Raw genomic sequence first — 21,117 nt, forward strand, 5'->3', positions numbered from 1 at the left:
AGATATATTCGATTTACCCATAAGTATATTAAGCGATTATAAACAAGTCATTTGAATGGGGCGTCAATACAACTTTCCAAACAATGAGATGGATAATCAGTGTCTAGTAAGTGAAAAATGAGCAAATTTACAAAACCAGTCGACATCAAATAAAATACAAAACAGTGGTTTGGATCTCAAGATGACAAGCGTAAGCGAAAAATTACAACACTGATAAATCTAATACCACACAAACTTCTAGATGAATCTGTTGTATTGGCTGGTGAGAGAGTCCCTGAGACTGGAATAAAGGTTAACGAGGGAATATTGTCGAAGGTTGCTAACCTCATACCACGAATTGAAAACGGCATGGTGCTTGTCTGTGCCGGAGAATGCTAGTTGTATGGCAAGGCTACAGTCTACAGGCCCCCCTCGGTTTTTACAATCGCCAGATTTTATTGCACAGTCTTGATTGTTTAGGCAAACGAAGCTGGATTGACCCTTACATGAAGCACAACCGTCTCTTTTCCAGAACAAGTTTTCCAGTCTTCCTTTTTTGAATTCAAGAACCTGAATCATTATAAAATCGATGAGGTAACAAGAATATATATTAATTCTTTGTAAAATTGACTTGGCATTGATTAGCTTCTTACCAGAGTAAAACTGGTCACGATGTAGGTGTTATTCGCGACAAAAGCAGGGATTGACCTTGCAGCATATTTTCGACCCGCAAATGCCACCATATATCCTCCGACAGAATCCTAGGAATTATAAATCAAAACTTGTAAGTAATTACCGCAGATGAAAGATAACGAGGGTAACAGTATCAGTATCACAAAATTCAGAAACCTGATACACTCCACAGATTAACAAATATAGAAAATACTCGATGGAGAGGCTAATAAAGAAATGATTGGATTCCTATTGCGACATCAACAATTCATCCAGCGTTAAAATGTTGAATAAACCAAATTCTTGAATTACCTTTTTCTTTGTCTATAAATCACCATCATTTGACCAGATATACCAGTTTCGTGGTTAACCATCTTGCGGAAAACAGATGCACATTTCAAGTAGGACTGAGGCTAAACGAAAAAAAGGAAATACTCAAACAACTTCAAAAGCCTTCTTCCTGGTTAATTTTTTAAAACCTTATCATAAACAGCCTCTCTAATTTCGTACACTCAAGACAGAAAGAGTTACTGTGTATGTAAGTTCCTTGTTGTATACCAAAAACACATGAGTGTGAAATTGTTATGTCTGTGCACGCTCTCTTTATTAATTATTACCAATATATAACACATAATATTGTACAGCAAACTCAACGCAAAAAGGACATCCAAGCAACACTGGCCAAATATTTATAATATATGAATGCCTGTAAATAAGTAGTTTTAGAATAGCATGTCTCCATCAGTGCCTCATAAAATACACATCTAAGACATAACTCATAAGACATAATGGACACACTCAATCCGTGCACTCTACTCAGTTTCATGACATAATTTACCACTAGCAGCCCACACTTACAGGCAAGATACAATCAAGCATAAACTCCTTTGCGCAGCTGTGAACTTATATGTCACTAAATACCTAAAGTTCTAAGCTAATATCACCACAAATACCTCTTCTGACCCCTGTCACCTTTCTTGGCAAATTACTCCAAAAAAACAAACAAATAAGGAAACAAAAGAAATCTGTGAGATAGAGACCAAAGGTTGGCATTTGCTAAGTTCCCAAATGAAAGCTAAAACTCTGATATAAGCTCTATACGATTAAAAGTATTCGGCTGTCACTCAAGCACAAGCTAAGACATATTTCTAGGCATTCACTTTCAACATTTTCCCTGAGCCTTGTTGATATTATTGTTTACATCTCCCAGGCAGAATCGGTAAAAGACAGTTTCAAGTTTTTTTAAAAAAAAAAAGATAATCAGACGCCATAATCCTCCACAAAAACAAGAATCAAACCTTTTCAAAATCAAATACACAAAAATTAAAAAATCATAGGAACCACATTAAAGCCGAAACCACACAATCTCCAAATTCACAAACAGAACAAGCTCAGGAGTCTACACATATTACATCATCCTGCCAATCAATAAAGCAATAAAGTATGAATGTTCTATTTCAGAAACAGCAATAGTACCGGCATGAAGTTGGAGGTATTGATAGTGAGGAGGGAGATCTCGTCGACTTTGGGACGGAAGGCGGCGAGCTGTGAGTTAGACAGTGAGAGGCGGTGATCGCACGGAGAAAGCTGAACGGATGCGTTGACAAAGAAAGCGGATCTGTCCGCAAACGCTATTCCAAAAGTAAATCCGTCGGATCTCTGAACCGACGCGTCGGCACAAGGAGAGTACACGTTGTTTGTATCACTTCTCGATTCTCCCAACGAGATTAAGCTTAAAATCGCCAAAAGTAAGCTCAACGATGATCTCGAAATCGCCATTTTTGGTCGAATCCTTCGGAAAAGAGGATTCAAGGGAAAGCTTCGCTGTTAAATCAAAAATGTGTGCTTTTTTCGGTTTGATTAATTAATAATTCCCAACAGCCCCTTCAATGCTTCAAAACTACAAATCCATACCTCATAAATTAACTGTATTCATTAACACCTCGATATTTTTAGTCCTTAGGGTGTGTTTGGTTGAGTGGATTAAATAAAGATAGATTAATAGTCAAATATATATCGTTAAAATTTTAAGATGGTTTAATAATCATTTTGACCCGGTTTAAGATCCAATTTTATTAATCAAATAGTTATCCATAAAATTGGATCTTAAATCGGGTCAAAATGATTATTAAAACAACTTAAAATTTTAACGATAAATATTGGACTATTAATCTATCCTTATTTAATCCACTCAACCAAACACACCCTTAAATTATTATTATTTTTTCAGAAAAACTTTCAAATAAATTCAATTCATATTACACAGTCAACATTAGAACCCAAAAAAGTCTTTTTCTATTGATATTGAGTAGGTTTTTCGTGAAACGGTCTCACGAATCTTTATCTGTGAGACGAGTCAACTCTACCGATATTCACAATAAAAAATAATACCCTTAGTATAAAAAGTAATATTTTTCGTGGATAACCCAAATAAGATATCCTCTCATAAAATACGATCCGTGAGATGATCTCACACAAATTTTTGTCATTGATATTTATGTTGTAAGAATTGAAATATTTTTATTAGTGTCATAAAAATATCTGTAGCGGAAGTCAATATATTTGAAATTTTCAAGGCGGGGGAACCAAAAAATTATGCAAAATGATGAAATTAGATATCTGTTGTTTTTTAAAAAAAAAAAACAATTAGGTGAAAAACTAAATATCCCATTTGTAATATACACATAAAAAAAATAAAATAAATAGCTAGTTGCTACCATCTTGTAATTAATTAATGCAAATACATTAAATCAACCAAACCTTGCGTGGTAGTTGTTTTATTGCAGCATTCAAATGCTACTTAAATAGATATTTGGAAGTGAGTGCGACCTAGATCGTGCAATGTACATGCAAGAGCCACAGAGTTGAAAATCAGACTTGTATTATTATTATTATTATTATTATGGGGTGGGAGAAGAAAGACAAATTGTACTTCTTTTTTCCTTGTAAAATGAATTTTATATGATTTTTATAATAACAAGAAATAGTCAACGTAAACGTATTAGATTTCTGATAGAAATATATTAGTTTCAGATAAATTTTGCATCGGACACGACTTTTTTTTATACAAGTTGAATAATATGATATACATCTAGGTCGAGAAATTAAAATTTACAGTATTTATTTAAATATAATAATAGAGAAAAATTATATATATATATAGTCACATAAAATAGTGACACGTTGCCATATAAAATTCTTAGTCTAATTTATATTAAAAACATTTATATTCATATTTCAATTTTATTAGATAACGTAAATTTATATATATATATATATATATATATATATATAATTATTTAAAAAAATGTGAATATAACATAGAATAATCTCGAACAACTCCCTCGATAAAGTTTTCCCCAAGTATGCAATCAACCTCATCTCATGTTGCATCTGTTGACTTTCTATATATTACAGCTACACACCCTTCTCATAACACCTCCTGTCATGGCCGACCATCTGAAATCTCTTCATTACCAACATGAATAGCACGGACGCCTCCGGAGGCTTCCAGGGTTCAGATAACATAGGCGGATTCGGTTACGGCATCGGAGTTTCGGTGGGGATCCTCCTGCTCATCACCACCATAACCTTGGCCTCTTACTACTGCACCAGGAACAATACGACCTCGTTAACAACGACACCGCCGCGGGATCCTCAGGGGGCTGATGATCCTCGGCACTGGGTGGTGGAGATGGGGCTGGATGATGCTACGCTGAATGGGTACCCGAAGATGATGTACTCTGAAGCGAAGGTGAACCACAAGGATTCGACGGTGTCGTGCTGCTCCATATGTTTGGCAGATTACAAGAATACGGACATGCTCAGGAGACTGCCCGAGTGCGGTCATCTCTTCCATTTGAAGTGCGTCGATCCATGGCTGCGCCACCACCCTACTTGCCCGGTTTGCCGTACGTCGCCGATTCCTACGCCTCTGCCGACGCCGTTGGCGGAGGTGGTTCCATTGGCAACCAGGCCTATTGGTTGATTATATATACACGATAACTGGCGGTGAAACCTGCGCGCTATGAATTGAGTTACTTGTTTTAGTTTCTATTTCTGCAACTTTTTTGTTGTATAGATCAGACATATATAAATCTCTCATAGTCTCTACCAAGATTTCCGATTTGTTACGATCTTTTTTATTCAAGAGACTTCGACTAACATTAATTATTGAATATTGAAAATTAAACTGAATACTCTGTAAATATTTCAATAAAAATCTGAAAGTATATTTAATATATCATATTTATAAAAATATCATGTAAAATTTACCCACATAACTTTAGTAATTCAGTCACAACTCACAACTACCTCCTTAGCTTAGTCTCAATATCAGTTTGGTCTGGATCACCTCCTCAGCATGATCTCAATCAATCCGCAGTTGGCTTCGAATCATTCTCGACTACAATCTCGCACATCGCGACTCCACCTCCAACGGCCACCGTCTCAGCTCAGTTTAATCCTCAACGTCAGTTCAGTCTTGGCGACGGCGAAGGCCTCCACCTCACCGTTAGCTCGCCCTTTTATTTGCCCCATCCATCCTTATCGACCAGCATTCGTCTTTTATAACATATTTTAAAAAAAATGAAAGAAAAAAAGAAGAAATCGTAAGTGATGTGATTATTTTGTTAACACACCATGACATTAAATACTGTAGTCATGTAATGGTTCATTGTTTTTTTTAAAAAATATTTTTGGTAGTTAAATCAGTTAATATATAAAATTATAAATGATTGAGAAAACATTAGAATGACAAGAAATTTCAAGGTATTTTTTTTAGTAAAATTTGCTTATAACTAGTTGGAATGATATGTTTATTTTAGTATGTGTTATTGTGTGTATTATTACAAGGGAAAACTATTTTTTTTGGTCATATAAGATTGTGATTTTCGTCATCCATGTTATCAAATATAAATTTAGTCCTTTATCTTCTTATTTTTAACAATTATAATCTTTTTTATCAGGAGTACTGATGTGGTATTAAACACGTCAACGTCAAATTAGCATTACATTGGTACGTCAGTCTCACGTTGGAAAATAAAAGACTAAAATTTTCAAAAAAAATATAACATATTAAAATTGAAATTTGACAACGTAGATGACCAAAATTGCGAAGAGAACAAAACAAAATCTCTTATTATCAATTAGAATATAATAATTGTCGTGACAGGGTTATGTGAATATTTTAAAAGTTTGACATTTTGGTTATTTTAATTAATGTATACTTATTTTGTTGACTATCAATATGTAGAGAATAATTGTTTGGGGTGCTTTTAATTAATTGACACAAAATTAATTATTTTTCACCTTCCATCATTTGTAATAATATAGAAATATGAATTATTTTACTTACTATGATATACAGTAATATTTAACATGAAATTATATGTGGTAAATATCAGTATTATACATGATTTACATGCTTCAAAATTAAAATCATCGATAAAAAATAAAAAAAATAAAAAAACCGAACGTGTTTGTGAATCAAAGCAATCTTTAAATAATTTAATTCTAATAATCCAATAACCTTATATTATATATGCATGTTATTCTTTCAATCCTGCTGACAAAACTGAAAGCTTTCCCATCTGGATTCACAGGGTACATATTAATTAATGCCATTCAAAGTACGTAGTCTTCAGTAAGATTTGGTTGAGTTTGACTCATCTGGATTAACGTACTTTCCCAAGGCTTTCTGACGGGGTTCGTTGCTTCAGCCGCTGTATTCTTTCTCTAAGTCATTGCAGCTGCCTCCTTTCTTTTTCTTTATACCGCAATTTTCCAAAACACTTCACCCTTTGACGGCCATTGCCAGTGTCTTTCCGGGTTTGCATAGTCAAACTCCTCGGCCAAGTCTTGATCCATGCTCTTGACAGTGCTGAACTCGAACCATTCAATCAATATTCGACCTCTTCGACTTTCTAGCATGTGCTGTTCTTGCATTGAACCTGTCTCGGGGTCTACATACATCGTTCGTCTACCGCTATGATATGCCCAAACATTTATCAGTAATTCAAGAATACGGGAGTACTACGTAGCAATGGTTTCCCTGCCAGTCATGCGGTAGGCGGCATATGTTACAGAAGAACCTAATAGTTGAGAGAAAAGCAAAAACAAAGAATCTCCAGAATTTGAATTTGACATATAACTTTTGAAAATGAAGCTGGCTGAGACAATCTAATTACAGTCTAAAACTAGTAAAACAAATTAAGTTTCAAATGGCATAATGCGGTATATACTCATAAATGAGGATCAGAACTTCGGAGTAAGAGTTGTCTCAAATAAACTGAGATAACGTCGCGGAGTTTTCTCAAAATTGTTGTAAAATAGTGCATCTACGAACATTCTACAAAGGCCAGGAAATATGTTCCGTGTTCACGATATACTGGCAAATAGATAAACTTGGCGGGCATTAGGATTTATAGAAGTTTAAACCTTGAAAACATAACAAACTCCATGAATAACTTGGTTGGTAGTACCCAACAGTCCATGACAGAAAAATTGCTTTATATGTTCCGTGTTTTCAGGTACATATTGAATTATTATAGTTTAAGTGGGAGTTTTCTCAACATTTACACTTTTTGAGGGGAAGAAATGCAATTAACACTAAATTCAGCTAACAAAGGCTCTTCCTGTCGCTCAGTTGACCCCACTCATCACTATTCCGCGCCGATATCCGCCGTCGCACCGTCGTGTCATGGCGTTCCCTTCATGGTTCTTTCGTCTGCGGTCTCACTCTAGACCAATTTTCACCAAATTCAGAAACTCTTTTATCCACACAACTCTATCCACAAGTCTTAACTCAGGTATACAGAGCTCTGAAAGCATTAGGAAATCTTCGTGGATCATCTCCTTGCTTCCAATGGCCCTCGCCGTCTCTGCGGGTTCTGTTGCTCTTCAATCACAATACAATGACTCTGCATCATTCTGTGATGCTCCAAATCTTGATCAAACGTAAATATCTCAATGTATCGTTTTTTGGTTATGGGTAAAGTTCGGTGCTTTAAAATTTTGTGTGTGTGTGTGTGTTGTTAAAGTTTTTCTTTTGTAATTTAGAGGTAAGAGGTTTGGTGGTAAAGAAAGCACAGACTATTTGGTGAAAGGTTCACATAAAAAGGTACCACAAGAGCTTATCGAAGAATTGAAGGCCATTTGTAAGGTAGTAGCATCGTTTGGTGCTCACTCTGAACTTCACTACTAAAGTTTTGTGCTTTTTGTAACTTCTGATATGATTTCTATTTTTTTCCTCTGAAACCTTCTGCGTATTCATTCTTGCCTTGCATTCTCACTGTGAACCGTAAACTATATTTTTGGAAAGCTTTGTTTTGAGACCAATAGTTTGCTATCTGACTACCATGTACAGGACAATATGACTTTGGATTACGATGAGAGATATTTCCACGGGAAGCCGCAGAATAGCTTTCACAGAGCAGTGAATATTCCTGATGTAGTTGTGTTTCCAAGGTGGGGACGATTCATCTACTCTCAGAATTTTGTGTACTTCTATTGCTTGCATTTTCGTTTTACATAGACTTGTGGAGATATTTGCAGTTTCTGAATATTAGGAGTGAAATTTTACCGCTGAATGAAATATATAGGTGATTAGGACATGCTTCTATGATGAGTTAAATTTGAGTTCTTGATGTAGGGTGATGTGGAAACCAAATTACCAAGTCCTTAGGTTGGTTGCTACTTTTGAATGGAAAAGGAGAAATAAGTAACGACTATTTGAGAAAAAAGTAGTGCGAAAAGTATGTGATGATACGATGATTTTGAATAGTTCATTTAAAGTTTAAACTAATGATTTGATTGAAACTTTTACAGTCGATATGTCGAGTAAAGATTTTAGACTCGATTTTACAAAATGATGAATTTTTTAGTTGAATGGATTTGAGATGAGCTGGATACCTTAAACAAACAGGGCTTGAGGTTTTATCTTACAAAATAGTTATTATTATGGTATATAAGGTCAGATTTGATGCTGAGTGATTTGTTATTCAACCAGGGGTGAATGTGTTTTATCCGTTGTAGTCTTTGGCTTTTCTTCACTTTGTTAGGCTACACCAGTTAAGTTTTAAATATTATTGATACGGATGAAAAAATATGTTGACCTGAACTCTTCTGTTCATACTTTTCACACGAATGAAAAGGTATGATGATTCAATGTCGAGTTATTTCTTCCTTGAAGAATAATGAATAAAAGTAGAGTATATATCATGTTATACATGGTGTCTATGTTTATATCTGTAATTTTTATTATTCAGGTCTGAAGAGGAGGTGTCTAAAATACTTAAATCCTGTGACAAGCACAAGGTTGGAGCTTCTGTTATATGACAATATTGCAGGCATAATACCCTTGTTTTTAGAGTAATTGCTTTCAAATTGCACTGAAGATTTTACTGTAATTTGAGCAATGAAATGTGGAAGTGAACTAATTGATAATGGAGTGAGTCATGACCAGATCTCCTCAAAATATTTTGTTGTTAGCAGGTTCCCATTGTGCCTTATGGTGGTGCAACGTCCATTGAGGGCCATACCTTGTCCCCTAATGGTGGTGTCTGCATTGACATGTCATTAATGAAAGTATGAGTAGATTTAATTTCGATAATAACTTTTTTTTATCTTCCTACCACTGGTCTCAGTATTAACTGCAACAATTATTGGAAGTCGCACTGTTGATGACCTCCCAAGCTATTTGGTGTGCAGCGTGTCAAAACATTAAATGTTAAGGACATGGATGTGGTGGTTGAACCTGGGATTGGTTGGATGGAGCTTAATGAATACTTGGAGCCTTATGGTTTATTCTTTCCTCTGGATCCTGGTGAGTTTCCTTTTTGTTTTTCTGATGCTATGCTTATGTTTTTAATAGAATTTCATTTTAGTTGAGCTATTACGTTATAGAATAAGCTATGTTTAATGAAATGAGTATTTCTTTGAACCAGAAGCTTCTATATTTATGTTTCTCATAAACAGTGAAGGCTTTCAATAATGCACATCGTTAAGCCAACTTCTATAGGCTCCTTTCTAATTATTTTAAGGAACAAGTTCTAAATATTTTATTTAATTTGAGGTATGCATTATTAATATATAGATGATATGTATAAGACATACATTTTGATACTATAACGAAAGAGAAAATTGTACCTGTGTGGCCTTTCCCTATGTTTTGCATGTACACTCCATCTTTTCATGTCAACCATATAACTGATTAAGACTGATTTCCCCAGTGGAGTTTAAGTGGATATTATTTTTCAGCTTTGCTTTTTCTGGTCTAGAATGACATTTATCGCTTTCATGTTGAATTTTTATGTAACCGAAACCATTTGATTCGCAGGTCCAGGGGCAACAATTGGGGGAATGTGTGCTACACGATGCTCTGGTTCTTTAGCAGTGAGGTAGTTGCTCTGTTTCAATTTTTTAATCCGGATATCATTTATCACTGGAACCGTGCCTGCTGAGGGTTCAATCTTCACAATCTTGAAGTCTGAATGCATGTAATATCATTTATGTATGCTTTTGGCTGCTGAGTTACCACGTGAAGTATACAATTTTTTCATCTTTATGAATTGTTATCTAGTTAATGATTTTACCCTAGTCTTATTGGTGGTGTAATTTTGTTACTGCTTAATTGAGCTTATCATGGTTTTCCTAGCATGTAGATATGGGACTATGCGTGATAATGTCATCAACCTGAAGGTTAGTGACAAACATTAATAAATTCATCATGGTCAGCAACTTCACTGTCCTAATGCTTCTTATCTCACAGGTTGTTCTAGCCAATGGAGATATTGTCAAGACAGGTTCCCGTGCCAGGAAGAGTGCTGCAGGGTGCGTTTCCTTTTCTTGGTTTTTTCAAATTTCTTTCTAATCTGTATTTGTCTATCCACCATTTCCTTGTGAACTCGCAGACATTGTCAGCGCACACATGACCCATTTACCTTTTTTACTTCTATCTTTCTATGGTAGCTTCAGTGGGTAACATTTATGTTTTATTAAATTTCTTTCAGAATGGAAAACCGCAGATATAGCTAATTATTATGAAAAATTCTCTCTTGTGTTTAACTGAGAGAAACAAATAATTTTTCTTTGACAGCCTGGCTCTTAGGCTTAGTTTCTTTTATTGTGTTTCTCTATTTTAGACGGTAGATGCTTCCTGTCTGCACAAACCTCTGCTTGTCCACACACAGTGACATTTCGAAGTAACAATCCTAGTCCCATTTATTTAATCTGAGACTTTATGTTGTATTGATCTCTTGTTGAGGTAACAAGAAAGAACAAAAAATAACTTTTTATGTGCATCGCTTTACAAAATTTTTTCCTTTTTATGTGCATTCTCTAGTGCCCTCAGCTTTCAGCCCATCTAGTGCTCTCAGCTTACAGAGTTCTATTGAATAGGTATGATCTGACTCGTCTCATGATTGGGAGTGAAGGAACCTTGGGTGTTATAACTGAAGTTACATTGCGCCTGCAGAAGATTCCTCAACACTCAGTGGTAGTTCTTTAGTCCTTGCGTGATGGCGTTTCTCTCTTATGTATTGTACGAAGATTCTTTTAGTTCCCTTCTTATCATAATCATGACATTATATCGTGATATTTTTTTGCCTTATTTTGGCTTAGGTTCTAGAGAAAAATCCTGCACGTCAGTTTAAAACTTAGAGATATATATACATGTTTCTACATAAAGATAACAGGATAATATAGTAATTATTGATGTTACCAGGTTGATAATCTCATGGGCTGAAAATTCATAGGGTTAACATTCCTCGGGTAGGATTTATGCAAATTTAGGAGTTCTTTGAAGTATGACTAAGATACCTTTAGGCTTTAGTCTGATAATTTTGTTTGGAAGTTTTTGCCTTCTGCAGCTCCATCACTTTATCTCTTGGATTTTCCCATTATTCATTTTGCACACCTTCATCACTATATCTATTATGAGGAATACAGGATCGACGGGCTATTTATATTTGATATCTTCGTGATCATTGATTTTTATTTCAATATCATGGGTAGGTTGCAATGTGTAACTTTCCTACAGTTAAAGATGCAGCAGATGTTGCCATTGCCACCATGCTGTCTGGTATACAGGTAAGAAAACTTATCATACAATATATGTTATCTGCATCAGGTCATCTTTCTATACACGAGTTAAATCATGATTTTTGTGTTCGTTTTCTATGCCGTGATGCTTGTTTATTTCTTCTACCAAATTCATTTTGTGTAGTACTCTTAGCGCTGTATGTTGTCCATTGTTGTTATTGGTTTTCTTTCAGCCCATCTAGTGCTCTCAGCTTTCAATGTAAATGTTATGATGATAGTTATAGAGGGTTAGGGCATGAAACAATTGCAGCACATGGTAGCCTAATGCCTACTCACATTTTGTAGTTTATTAACCGCATCTCTTATCGATAAAAAATTTTGCTCGATGCATTTGCTCATCTATTTAAACTTCATGGGAGGAGGAAATTAGGTTTATGTTTGCTATTCAACACGAATCACTAAGAATAACTACAATTATAACAGTAAGGAAGATCCTCACACTTTTGTTTTCTGTAACATTTTCAATTATTATCATTAGGTATCAAGGGTGGAGCTTTTGGATGAAGTTCAAGTGAAGGCAATCAATGTTGCTAATGGAAAAACTTTACCTGAAGTCCCAACTCTGCTATTTGAATTTATTGGCACTGGTAAAATATCATTTGTTGTACAATTAATTTTGGTTGTACTTGGATTTGTCGTACTTTTAAATACTTCCTTGAGAAAATTTTAAATATATTGCCCCGGTGACAGCCCGGTTGCTGGCTAGGCAATGGACTAGAGTGAACTTGTTTCCTGCTCTCGGATGGGCATTTTAATGACTGTGAGGCTTGTTAGGTTAACCTTGCTAGCCATGTAAACTATTGCCCCTGAAACTAACAAGTAACTAGATTGCTTAAAACTAGGCTCACATTTTTTTTAGCTAAGGTCAGCCTCTGGTCTACATGCACAGGCTTCGCATATCTGCTGTTGAATCGATCTTATCTCTGTGATTGCTAATGTAGTTTTTGTTGTTCTTACTGACAGAAGCATACTCTCGTGAACAAACACTAATAGTTCAAAAGATAGCTTCAGAACACAATGGCTCTGATTTTGTTTTTGCAGAGGATCCTGAAGCAAAAAAGGAACTCTGGAAGGTTTGTGGTTGGATATGTTGCATTGATGTACTCGAATATTTCGTGGTTTATCTTCCTTTCTTTATTCTTTATGTTGCTAATTTATATTGTATGCCTCCAAATGCTATTCTCTTGGAAGTTAAATTTGAATCAAACACTTATATCGATTGTAATTTAATATAACTGTTCGCGTATGTTTACCATGTAGATAAGAAAGGAAGCACTCTGGGCTTGCTTTGCCATGGAACCAACTTTTGAAGCAATGATAACTGTCAGTATTTTTTCTTAGTTTTTGAATTTATCTTGTGCATGATTCCTTATTTGCATCTAGTTTGCCAATTCTTGAAACCCACTTTAGGGTTCCCTTGAAATAACTTTTCGATGGGCATGATGCAATTATGATGTTTGTAACCTTGTGTTGCGTCAGTTTTGAATCTTGTTCAGTTTTTTTCTGCCCTGGCCATGTAAATCTTGTCTGTTTATGGTTCTCGGCATGGGAATGGAATACGAGACATGTAGGGTTGATGGCAATTCGAGTTGACTGCGACTTACTTTTAAATCTCCATTTAAAATCAATGCTTCAAACCAAGCTCAATTTTCATCAGTCTCCTCGAATATCACTCTGATTGTGCAAGTGGAGTGGAGTGAAAACCCATGGCCTTGGTAGAACATACTTCATTTTCTCATTTTGCTGTGTTCCTGTGTAATTCATATGGACCTCGTATGCTTTTCATACGTAATGGCCCTGACAGTTGCACTGTTTAATTTAATGGAGATCAGAATATATTTTTCTAAAGTAAACTTTCCATTTATCTTGCAAATTCTCGATTTATAACAGATTATATAAAACAAACAGGAAAGAGTGTAACATTTTCATAATTCGTTTTGGCGTTGAAACTTTATGTTTTCGCACCCTTGCAGGATGTGTGTGTTCCGCTGTCACACCTTGCAGAACTGATATCAACGTCCAAAAAAGAGCTAGATTCTTCTTCTTTAATATGGTAAGTACTTGCTGAGTGATCCCTGACACCTTTTGCTAATAGGTAGCGATATTTAATCATTTATTTAGGATTTAGTCCAACTCTGCATCTGTGCAAGTACAGCACGGTTATCGCTCATGCTGGTGATGGAAACTTCCACACCGTTGTATTATTTGATCCCGATAATGACGAACAACGAAGGGAAGCTGAGAGATTAAACCACTTCATGGTTCATACAGCTTTAGCCATGGAAGGTATTGGGATCAAATTCTTTACACCTTTTAGCATTAATAAAGTAAATCCAAGTAATTTTATATCCTACAATACTGGTGTTATTGACCACTGATGAGCTAGATATATATGGAGTTTACCTATATTTTGTAATTGTACGATGAGCAGGAACGTGCACCGGGGAACATGGCGTTGGCACTGGGAAAATGAAGGTATTTTGATTCGTACTTTCTTCTACTCCAGTTCTTGAATACACGTTTCATTAGCCAAGATAGTCTCTTCTTTTATGACATGTAAATAATAGTGCTAATTCTTGTGTCAGTATCTGGAAAAAGAACTTGGGATGGAGGCTTTACAGACTATGAAGAAGATCAAAGTTGCTTTAGATCCCAACAATATAATGAATCCAGGAAAACTCATTCCTCCACATGTTTGTTTGTAATAATTTTTTGCTTTTCCATCATCACATTTTGGAAATTAATAATATCATTTTTAGGACACAATTGTGTTGTATCTCATTTTTGGAAAAGAGATTTTAGACATGTTCGTCCTATTTTTCCTGGGAAATAGAAGTCGGACAAATGTCTGCTCCTATATATTAAACAAAATTATGTTATATATATCTCTCCCACATACACACACACATATATATGTATATGTATATATAATTCACCAGTATAGATATAATGAATATTGAATTGTGCCATTTCGTTTGAAAGTTGTGAACAAGACAAACACGGCAGATGGAAAGGATTAAATTTTTTATGCATTGATCAAACAAGAAACCAAATTGACTTGACTTAATCAAAACCCTAGCTAAACGCCAAAATGGTTTAAATTAAATGTACATTAATAAATAATCGAGCATTTCTATATTATTAATTTGTTATGGCAAAAGGTAAAAGCATGTGCATCGAGTGCAAATATTGTTTAAGTAACATGCAATATATAAATATTATTTGTAAAAAATAATAACCAAGGCAGCATGAGTTGTACCATGCACATCCAAAGGTTTATTTTTATTCAATCACTCCTCAAGGTAGAAATTGTAATATCGGACAAAAACCAGTCTAATTGATTTGATTGCAATTTTTTAAAATTAGATATGACTATTATTTTGTGTTGTATTTCTTACTTTTTATAGATGAGTAGGTTTTCACGAATCTTTATCTGTGATACGGGTCAACCATACTGATATTCACAATAAAAATTAATGCTCTTAACATAAAAAATAATATTTTTTTCATGGATGACCCAAATAAGAGTTACGACCTGTGAGACCGTCTTACACAAGTTTTTGTCTTTATAGATATCAAGTCACGAATAGCGAGCGTAGTCGTTGCATTTAATTGTTGATAACCATGTTGTTCCATGAAAAATTAGGGTTTGATTGATGATATATATAGAATAATAAAGTGAGTATTTTTGATGTATGTGATAAAATATATGTGGTGTGACTGTGAATCGTTATAGCGATAGCAAAAATTATACAAATTGATTTTTTTACAAATCAACATTTTCTATCATATTATATATCTGGCCTATTCTAAAATACTAAAATTAGGATTGCGTGAAAAAAAAAATTTAATTTCTCACTTCGCTTATAGTACGGAATTAATTCTCCCCTCATTTCGTGTTCATCAAAGATGTTTCACTCATCTATTTTGTATACACGATAGATGAATTATACCTTACTGGAGGATATATATATATATATATATATATATATATATATATATATATATATATATATATATATATATATATATATATATATATATATATATATATTGGTCCTATAGCATGTAGGATGAATATTACTATATGGAACTTTGTAGTGTGGCCATAAGGAAAAAATTACAAAATTCAAGTTGCTCTCGCCTTTGGTCTGCACAATAATTAAAGTTTGATTTTAGCACAGTAATTTGATTTTTTTTTTATTTTTAATCATTTTTGTATTGACGATGATGTCATATATTGTTAATGTGATGTCAATCATTGCTAATATGACATCATATCTTATTGATATATATGACGTCACGTCAATATTTTCTTTTAAAAAAAACCAATAATCAAATAAAACTAATTATTATGAGCTCTTTAATTTGCTCTATGCCATTCGTCCTATTTATATGGGTTGATCTCCTACTCTTCTTTATCAACCATCCTCAAGCAGATCAGGGAAAAATTACAGTAGAGAGAGAAGCTGATTAGCTTATTATATACATATTGAGAGATAATCATGGGATCTCTTCCTCGTATAGTTGAAGACTGCTTCGGAATTGTCCTAGTATACAGCGACGGCTCCATTTCCCGACCCTCGGACATTAACTTCCCAATGAAAGTTCAGGACGACGGCTCTGCTGTCTGGAAAGACTGTTTGTTCGATAAAAAACATAACCTCCATCTCCGCTTATACAAACCCCGGTCACCCTCCACTGCCAAGCTCCCCATCGTCTTCTTTTTCCACGGCGGCGGCTTTTGCATTTGCTCGAGAACCTGGCCCAACTGTCACAGCTGTTGCCTCCGCCTCTCCTCAGGTCTGCATGCTCTTGTGGTGGCTCCTGACTACCGGTTGGCGCCAGAGCACAGGCTACCCGCTGCTATGGAAGATGCTGTGAGCTCCGTGGAGTGGCTCCGAAACCAGGCGCTTCTATCGAACAGTGGTGGTGCTGGTGATGGATGGTTTGCGAATAGAGGGGTTGACTTTGATAGGGTTTTCATCGTGGGCGACTCGTCAGGCGGTAATCTGGCCCACCATCTGGCGGTGCAGCTCCGGCGCGGGTCTCCGGAGTTGGCACCGATAAGTGTGCGGGGTTACGTTCTGATGGCTCCATTTTTCGGAGGCACTGTAAGAACCAAGTCTGAGGAAGAAGACCCGCTGGAACCATTCTTGAATTTGGAGATTCTCGACAGGTAATTTAAGCCTTTTCGTTTTATCTTTACGTGTTATTTCATTTGCATGGGAATGAGCTGCGCCTTAATTTTGATTCTCTTTTTTTTCTTAAAAAAAAAAAAGAGAGAGATTTCGAAACCAAATCATATCTTCATAATAATTTGATGGATCCCAGAAATCTCAAGCCATATACATAAGAAAAAATGCAACTGAAAATCAATTTTCTTGCACATGCCCCTTCTATTGCACACTTACCCCACACACCTAATTTATACTTACACCTAATAGTTTATCCTTTATGACTTCAAACATACATAAAAATTTACAGTATTCATATTCTCTCTGTAATTAAAAAAAAAAAATCATGGATATATATAGTTTTAAAGCATATAGCTATAGCAGGAAGAAACCCTAAATGTAATAGTTTTCATATGAAGATTATGAGATCGTGAGACAAATTTCGACCCGACCTGACTTGACCCAAAACATATTATTTTTGTGACATTTTTTCACTACAATATAGACATGATCGAATTGTCTATTGAATATAGATTTGTGATATCGTCTCGTAAGAAACTTACTTTTCTCCTTATTTTCACGATTTTAAAACGATTAATTGAAGAGTACGCAAATTATAATTTCATATCAAAATTAAATCAATGGTGGGTTTAAATTTGTGTGATGGCTGATGAGAGTGGGGACTAAGTGATGAAATTTGGATCTTAGAATCTTTTCTTGATATCAACTTTATTATGACAAAGACAGTCTAAAGGTTGAGGGATTTGAGCTTCAAGACAAATGTTGTCATCCCATCAAGAAAGCTGAATGCATGCGCGTGCCAATTTTTTAAAATTTTGTTTGGATAATATATATACATATATAATTGAAATATTGCTAAAATATCAAGAAATAATATATGTTAAATGTGTGTGCCTTGAATAAATTACACGTAACATAAAATTTTATGATATATATTTTATATGATTAATTGTGTAGGGCTCGTGTTACATCACACATGTGCTTAGTCTGTGTTTGAATATAACATTATTCCCAAAGGTTATTGCAACCTTTTTCTCCTATCTTATCTAGCTTTTATATGATTGGACAATCTCATTTCTTGGAATATATATACATACACACATCCATACTAACATACACCTAGCAATTATTTGCTCTAGGTTTTTAGCTTCTTCGTGTACCCTCAAATGAATTTTGAGCATCGGTTTACAAAATAACATATTAAATCATCTTTTTAATATATTAAATTTCTAATTCTGAAATTCATTTTTATAATTCATCTACCATCAAATTCTCAATTCAAAACAAATTTCATGTTCTCGTATATCGGTTTGATTAAATTTGTTAATCTCTAAAACTCCTAGTGAACCAGATATTAATAGTATATGATCCGTAAGATCGTCTCAGGTAAGTTTTCGACCACGTTGAAAATGAAAAGGGCCCACCAATAATAATGTATAATAAGAAAAATCCCAAAATAAAGGATACGACATTGAAAATGGAAATGGTCCACCAATAATAATGCATCATAAGAAAATTCCTACCTTTTTTTGTAGACCAAAGGAAAATCCCACTTTGAATAATAATAAAATTCGAAAAGTCTCAATCCATAAAAATCTTTTATTTTCCCACTCTGATTAATAATATAAATTCGAAAAGTCCCAATCCGTAAAATCTTTTATACTGCAAAATGCAAATGACACCTCTGCTGAGGATGACTCCACATTTATGGGGACGATATGTTTCGTTGTCACGAGATTCGCTATATCTTCTAAATTTAGACGCCTTATATTATATCGAACCAAAATATAAAAAAAATGCAGGTGGATTACGTATTTGTTTGATAAATGGTTTAGGATCTCGATATCTTCGATTAACACTTTTTCGTGTGAGTTTATCATACAGAATTTGTCCAGTACGGTTTACATGTTAACGTGACTTCCAGGTTACTGCTTTAAACTCAGGGTTTTACCTAATAGATATCGAAAAATAGCGACTGCAAATTCTCATATAATGATGTTATATATTTAATTAGATTAAGCAGTTATTTCGTAAATGTATTTATATCATTGTAATGCAATATTAATTAAGGTAGTGTTTATAAATGTTTAAAAATTTATTATGAACTTTTTCTTTACAAATATACAAAATTTATTTGAAATACAAATTCATAATCACTTTTTAAAATATTTACAAACACTACAAGAAAATAACTTTTAGAGGATCGATTTCGGCATTCTAGATGCATTTTTTATGAAAACATGGTCAAAATTTAATATGCTTGAAATCAAATTTCATATTTAAGCACGCATGCGCACGTGTGAATGAGTGTGTGCGGACATACGGAATATATATTGTGTGTTCATTTTTTCTAAAATCGGGTAGCGGGCACACTTAGACGAAAAAAAGGAATAAAAATAATAGTGTCATTGGATGAAATATTTAATTTCAGCAATAATTTTTAAGGAAGGAATTTAATAATTGACCTATTGGAATTTATTGTTAAAGGTAGTGACTTACCCCGTGATAAGATTATTGTATCCTCATCCGAAAACATACTAGTAGCCAAAAATATTAGGGGATAGGATTTACTATTTTTAATTGATTGGATTTGGATAAGTTTATCCTATTTCAATTTTATACAATTAGTCAATTATTATTGAATGGTTCAAGAAATTCGTGTCATAGTTTCATATAAGGCAAAAATTTGTGTGAGACGGTCTCACGGGTCGTATTTGTGAGACAGGATCTCTTATTTGAGTCAACCATGAAAAAATATTACTTTTTATGCTAAGAGGATTACTTTTTATTGTGAATATGGATAGGGTTGACTCGTCTCACGGATTATGACCGTGAGAGACTCACTCTTTGTACTGAAACTAAGTCAATACGACGTTAAATTTTTTTAAATGTGTGTAGAACGTGGGCCACTCGGGTGGGAGAAAAAAATTATTTGAATTTTTTTTAAAAAAAAATTCCCAGTATTAATTTAATCATTGTCATATTTATTTCTTACGTGCCGTATCACTATTATATTGACGAAGTTGGCTACTTTTGATGTCCATCTTTATTAATTGTTTAAAAATTCCTAAGATTAGATTTTGGAGGCTATCATTGCCAGAAGGAAACAATTCAGACCATCCATGGGCCAACCCATTTGGACCAGAAAGCCCAAGACTAGATAGTATAAAGCTCGACCCAATATTGGTTTTAGTGGGAGGAAGAGAAGTGATGAAGGACAGAATAGACAATTACTCCAAGAAATTGAAGGAGATGGGCAAAGAAGTTGACTACATAGAGTATCAAGGGATGCAGCATGGGTTCTTCGTAAATGAACCTTTCTCAGAAGTGGGCAACAAAGTTTTGGAGGAGATTCGAAACTTCATGCTTAAAAATTCTTATTGATAATAGAGTTGACTTAATGCACTTCTTGTTTTGTATGAGTTTGATGCTTGAGTAAATTATTGGAGCTCGTTGGCATTTCTAGTAAGACTCCACCTCAATTCGAATATGAAAAATATCTTGATATTCTATTGAATTCAACTGTTTTCGCCCATGATTGAAACTATAGCATGAAAAAAAAACTTCTAAAATAAGTACTTTTATATTATTGAAATTGAAAAGGTCGAGGAAATTTTCATATAAGATACATATTTGTCCCTTGTCATTTTCCGTTCATAAGTATATTTAAACCAAAATTAATCATAAGTCTAATTACGTATCAGGTCATGCATGCAGGACGGAACTTCACAAAACATACCAAGGATGACTTCCACTAATTTTGATGAGAGTTAACAAATCAAGATCTTGAGCAAAATTACACATGTAATAATCCAACAATTGAAGAAAAGGGGGAACTAAAACTTAGAATCTTAAGAACTTACATTTAAATTCTGAGTAGCGAATGTAGCACTAGATTTCCTTGCTTTGATTTGGTTTCAAACTGTTCAACCATACATGGGATATTCAGCGTCGTCATATACCAACAGACTGCTTAGAAAATTGTTAAAATTTGCAATAGAATGTTATTTCCGAGGCCTATAGTTGCTAGAATTCGATCCCAGATCGGTAAATGCAGATCATTTCAAACAATTTACCACATTACATGGAATTGTTGGAAAATGAACAAATTATTCACCTCTGAACCACAGATGGGCAAGCAAATCCTCAGCTATCAGGAATCTGTATT

General features: G+C 34.4%; 4 protein-coding genes across 4 annotated transcripts; 3 read left to right on the forward strand and 1 right to left on the reverse strand.

Annotated features, from left to right (window-relative positions):
* Positions 1-58: 58 nt before the first annotated feature.
* LOC140817083 (uncharacterized) lies at positions 59-2,491 on the reverse strand. Its single transcript, XM_073176659.1, has 3 exons — positions 2,128-2,491; positions 633-740; positions 59-549 (listed from the first exon to the last, which is right to left on the reverse strand). Exons 1-3 carry the CDS (start codon positions 2,428-2,430, stop codon positions 238-240), a joined length of 723 nt encoding a protein of 240 aa, XP_073032760.1. The 5' UTR covers positions 2,431-2,491; the 3' UTR covers positions 59-237.
* A 1,577-nt stretch (positions 2,492-4,068) lies between these two features.
* On the forward strand, positions 4,069-4,779 carry LOC140824437 (RING-H2 finger protein ATL70-like). Its single transcript, XM_073186028.1, has one exon. The coding sequence runs from the start codon at positions 4,133-4,135 to the stop codon at positions 4,637-4,639; it is 507 nt and encodes a 168-aa protein (XP_073042129.1). The 5' UTR covers positions 4,069-4,132; the 3' UTR covers positions 4,640-4,779.
* Positions 4,780-7,232: 2,453 nt separating this feature from the next.
* On the forward strand, positions 7,233-14,609 carry LOC140817087 (D-lactate dehydrogenase [cytochrome], mitochondrial). Its single transcript, XM_073176671.1, has 18 exons — positions 7,233-7,608; positions 7,711-7,813; positions 8,018-8,118; positions 8,919-8,967; positions 9,145-9,237; positions 9,361-9,475; positions 9,989-10,049; positions 10,314-10,350; positions 10,421-10,482; positions 11,050-11,146; positions 11,665-11,739; positions 12,230-12,338; positions 12,715-12,824; positions 13,012-13,074; positions 13,725-13,804; positions 13,907-14,037; positions 14,183-14,226; positions 14,337-14,609. Exons 1-18 carry the CDS (start codon positions 7,352-7,354, stop codon positions 14,454-14,456), a joined length of 1,707 nt encoding a protein of 568 aa, XP_073032772.1. The 5' UTR covers positions 7,233-7,351; the 3' UTR covers positions 14,457-14,609.
* A 1,518-nt stretch (positions 14,610-16,127) lies between these two features.
* Positions 16,128-21,103, forward strand: LOC140817092 (strigolactones hydrolase CXE15). The gene is made up of 2 exons (XM_073176685.1): positions 16,128-16,930; positions 20,027-21,103. The coding sequence occupies exons 1-2, from the start codon at positions 16,257-16,259 to the stop codon at positions 20,331-20,333; spliced, it is 981 nt and encodes a 326-aa protein (XP_073032786.1). The 5' UTR covers positions 16,128-16,256; the 3' UTR covers positions 20,334-21,103.
* The last annotated feature ends 14 nt before the right edge of the window (positions 21,104-21,117 follow it).

This window comes from Primulina eburnea, chromosome 2, assembly GCF_022965805.1.
Source record: "Primulina eburnea isolate SZY01 chromosome 2, ASM2296580v1, whole genome shotgun sequence".
NCBI classification, from domain to species: domain Eukaryota; kingdom Viridiplantae; phylum Streptophyta; class Magnoliopsida; order Lamiales; family Gesneriaceae; genus Primulina; species Primulina eburnea.

What these genes read in the sequence shown, in the direction of transcription:
- LOC140817083 (XM_073176659.1), bottom strand. Translation starts at nt 2,430, where the DNA reads ATGGCGATTTCGAGATCATCGTTGAGCTTACTTTTGGCGATTTTAAGC. An exon ending in ATACCTCCAACTTCATGCCG is followed by an intron (nt 741 to 2,127) that starts GTACTATTGCTG and finishes TATAATTCCTAG; the next exon opens with GATTCTGTCGGAGGATATAT. An exon ending in TCGTGACCAGTTTTACTCTG is followed by an intron (nt 550 to 632) that starts GTAAGAAGCTAA and finishes ATAATGATTCAG; the next exon opens with GTTCTTGAATTCAAAAAAGG.
- LOC140824437 (XM_073186028.1), top strand. Translation starts at nt 4,133, where the DNA reads ATGAATAGCACGGACGCCTCCGGAGGCTTCCAGGGTTCAGATAACATA.
- LOC140817087 (XM_073176671.1), top strand. Translation starts at nt 7,352, where the DNA reads ATGGCGTTCCCTTCATGGTTCTTTCGTCTGCGGTCTCACTCTAGACCA. An exon ending in AATCCTGTGACAAGCACAAG is followed by an intron (nt 8,968 to 9,144) that starts GTTGGAGCTTCT and finishes TGTTGTTAGCAG; the next exon opens with GTTCCCATTGTGCCTTATGG. An exon ending in ATTCTTTCCTCTGGATCCTG is followed by an intron (nt 9,476 to 9,988) that starts GTGAGTTTCCTT and finishes TTTGATTCGCAG; the next exon opens with GTCCAGGGGCAACAATTGGG.
- LOC140817092 (XM_073176685.1), top strand. Translation starts at nt 16,257, where the DNA reads ATGGGATCTCTTCCTCGTATAGTTGAAGACTGCTTCGGAATTGTCCTA. An exon ending in AATTTGGAGATTCTCGACAG is followed by an intron (nt 16,931 to 20,026) that starts GTAATTTAAGCC and finishes TCCTAAGATTAG; the next exon opens with ATTTTGGAGGCTATCATTGC.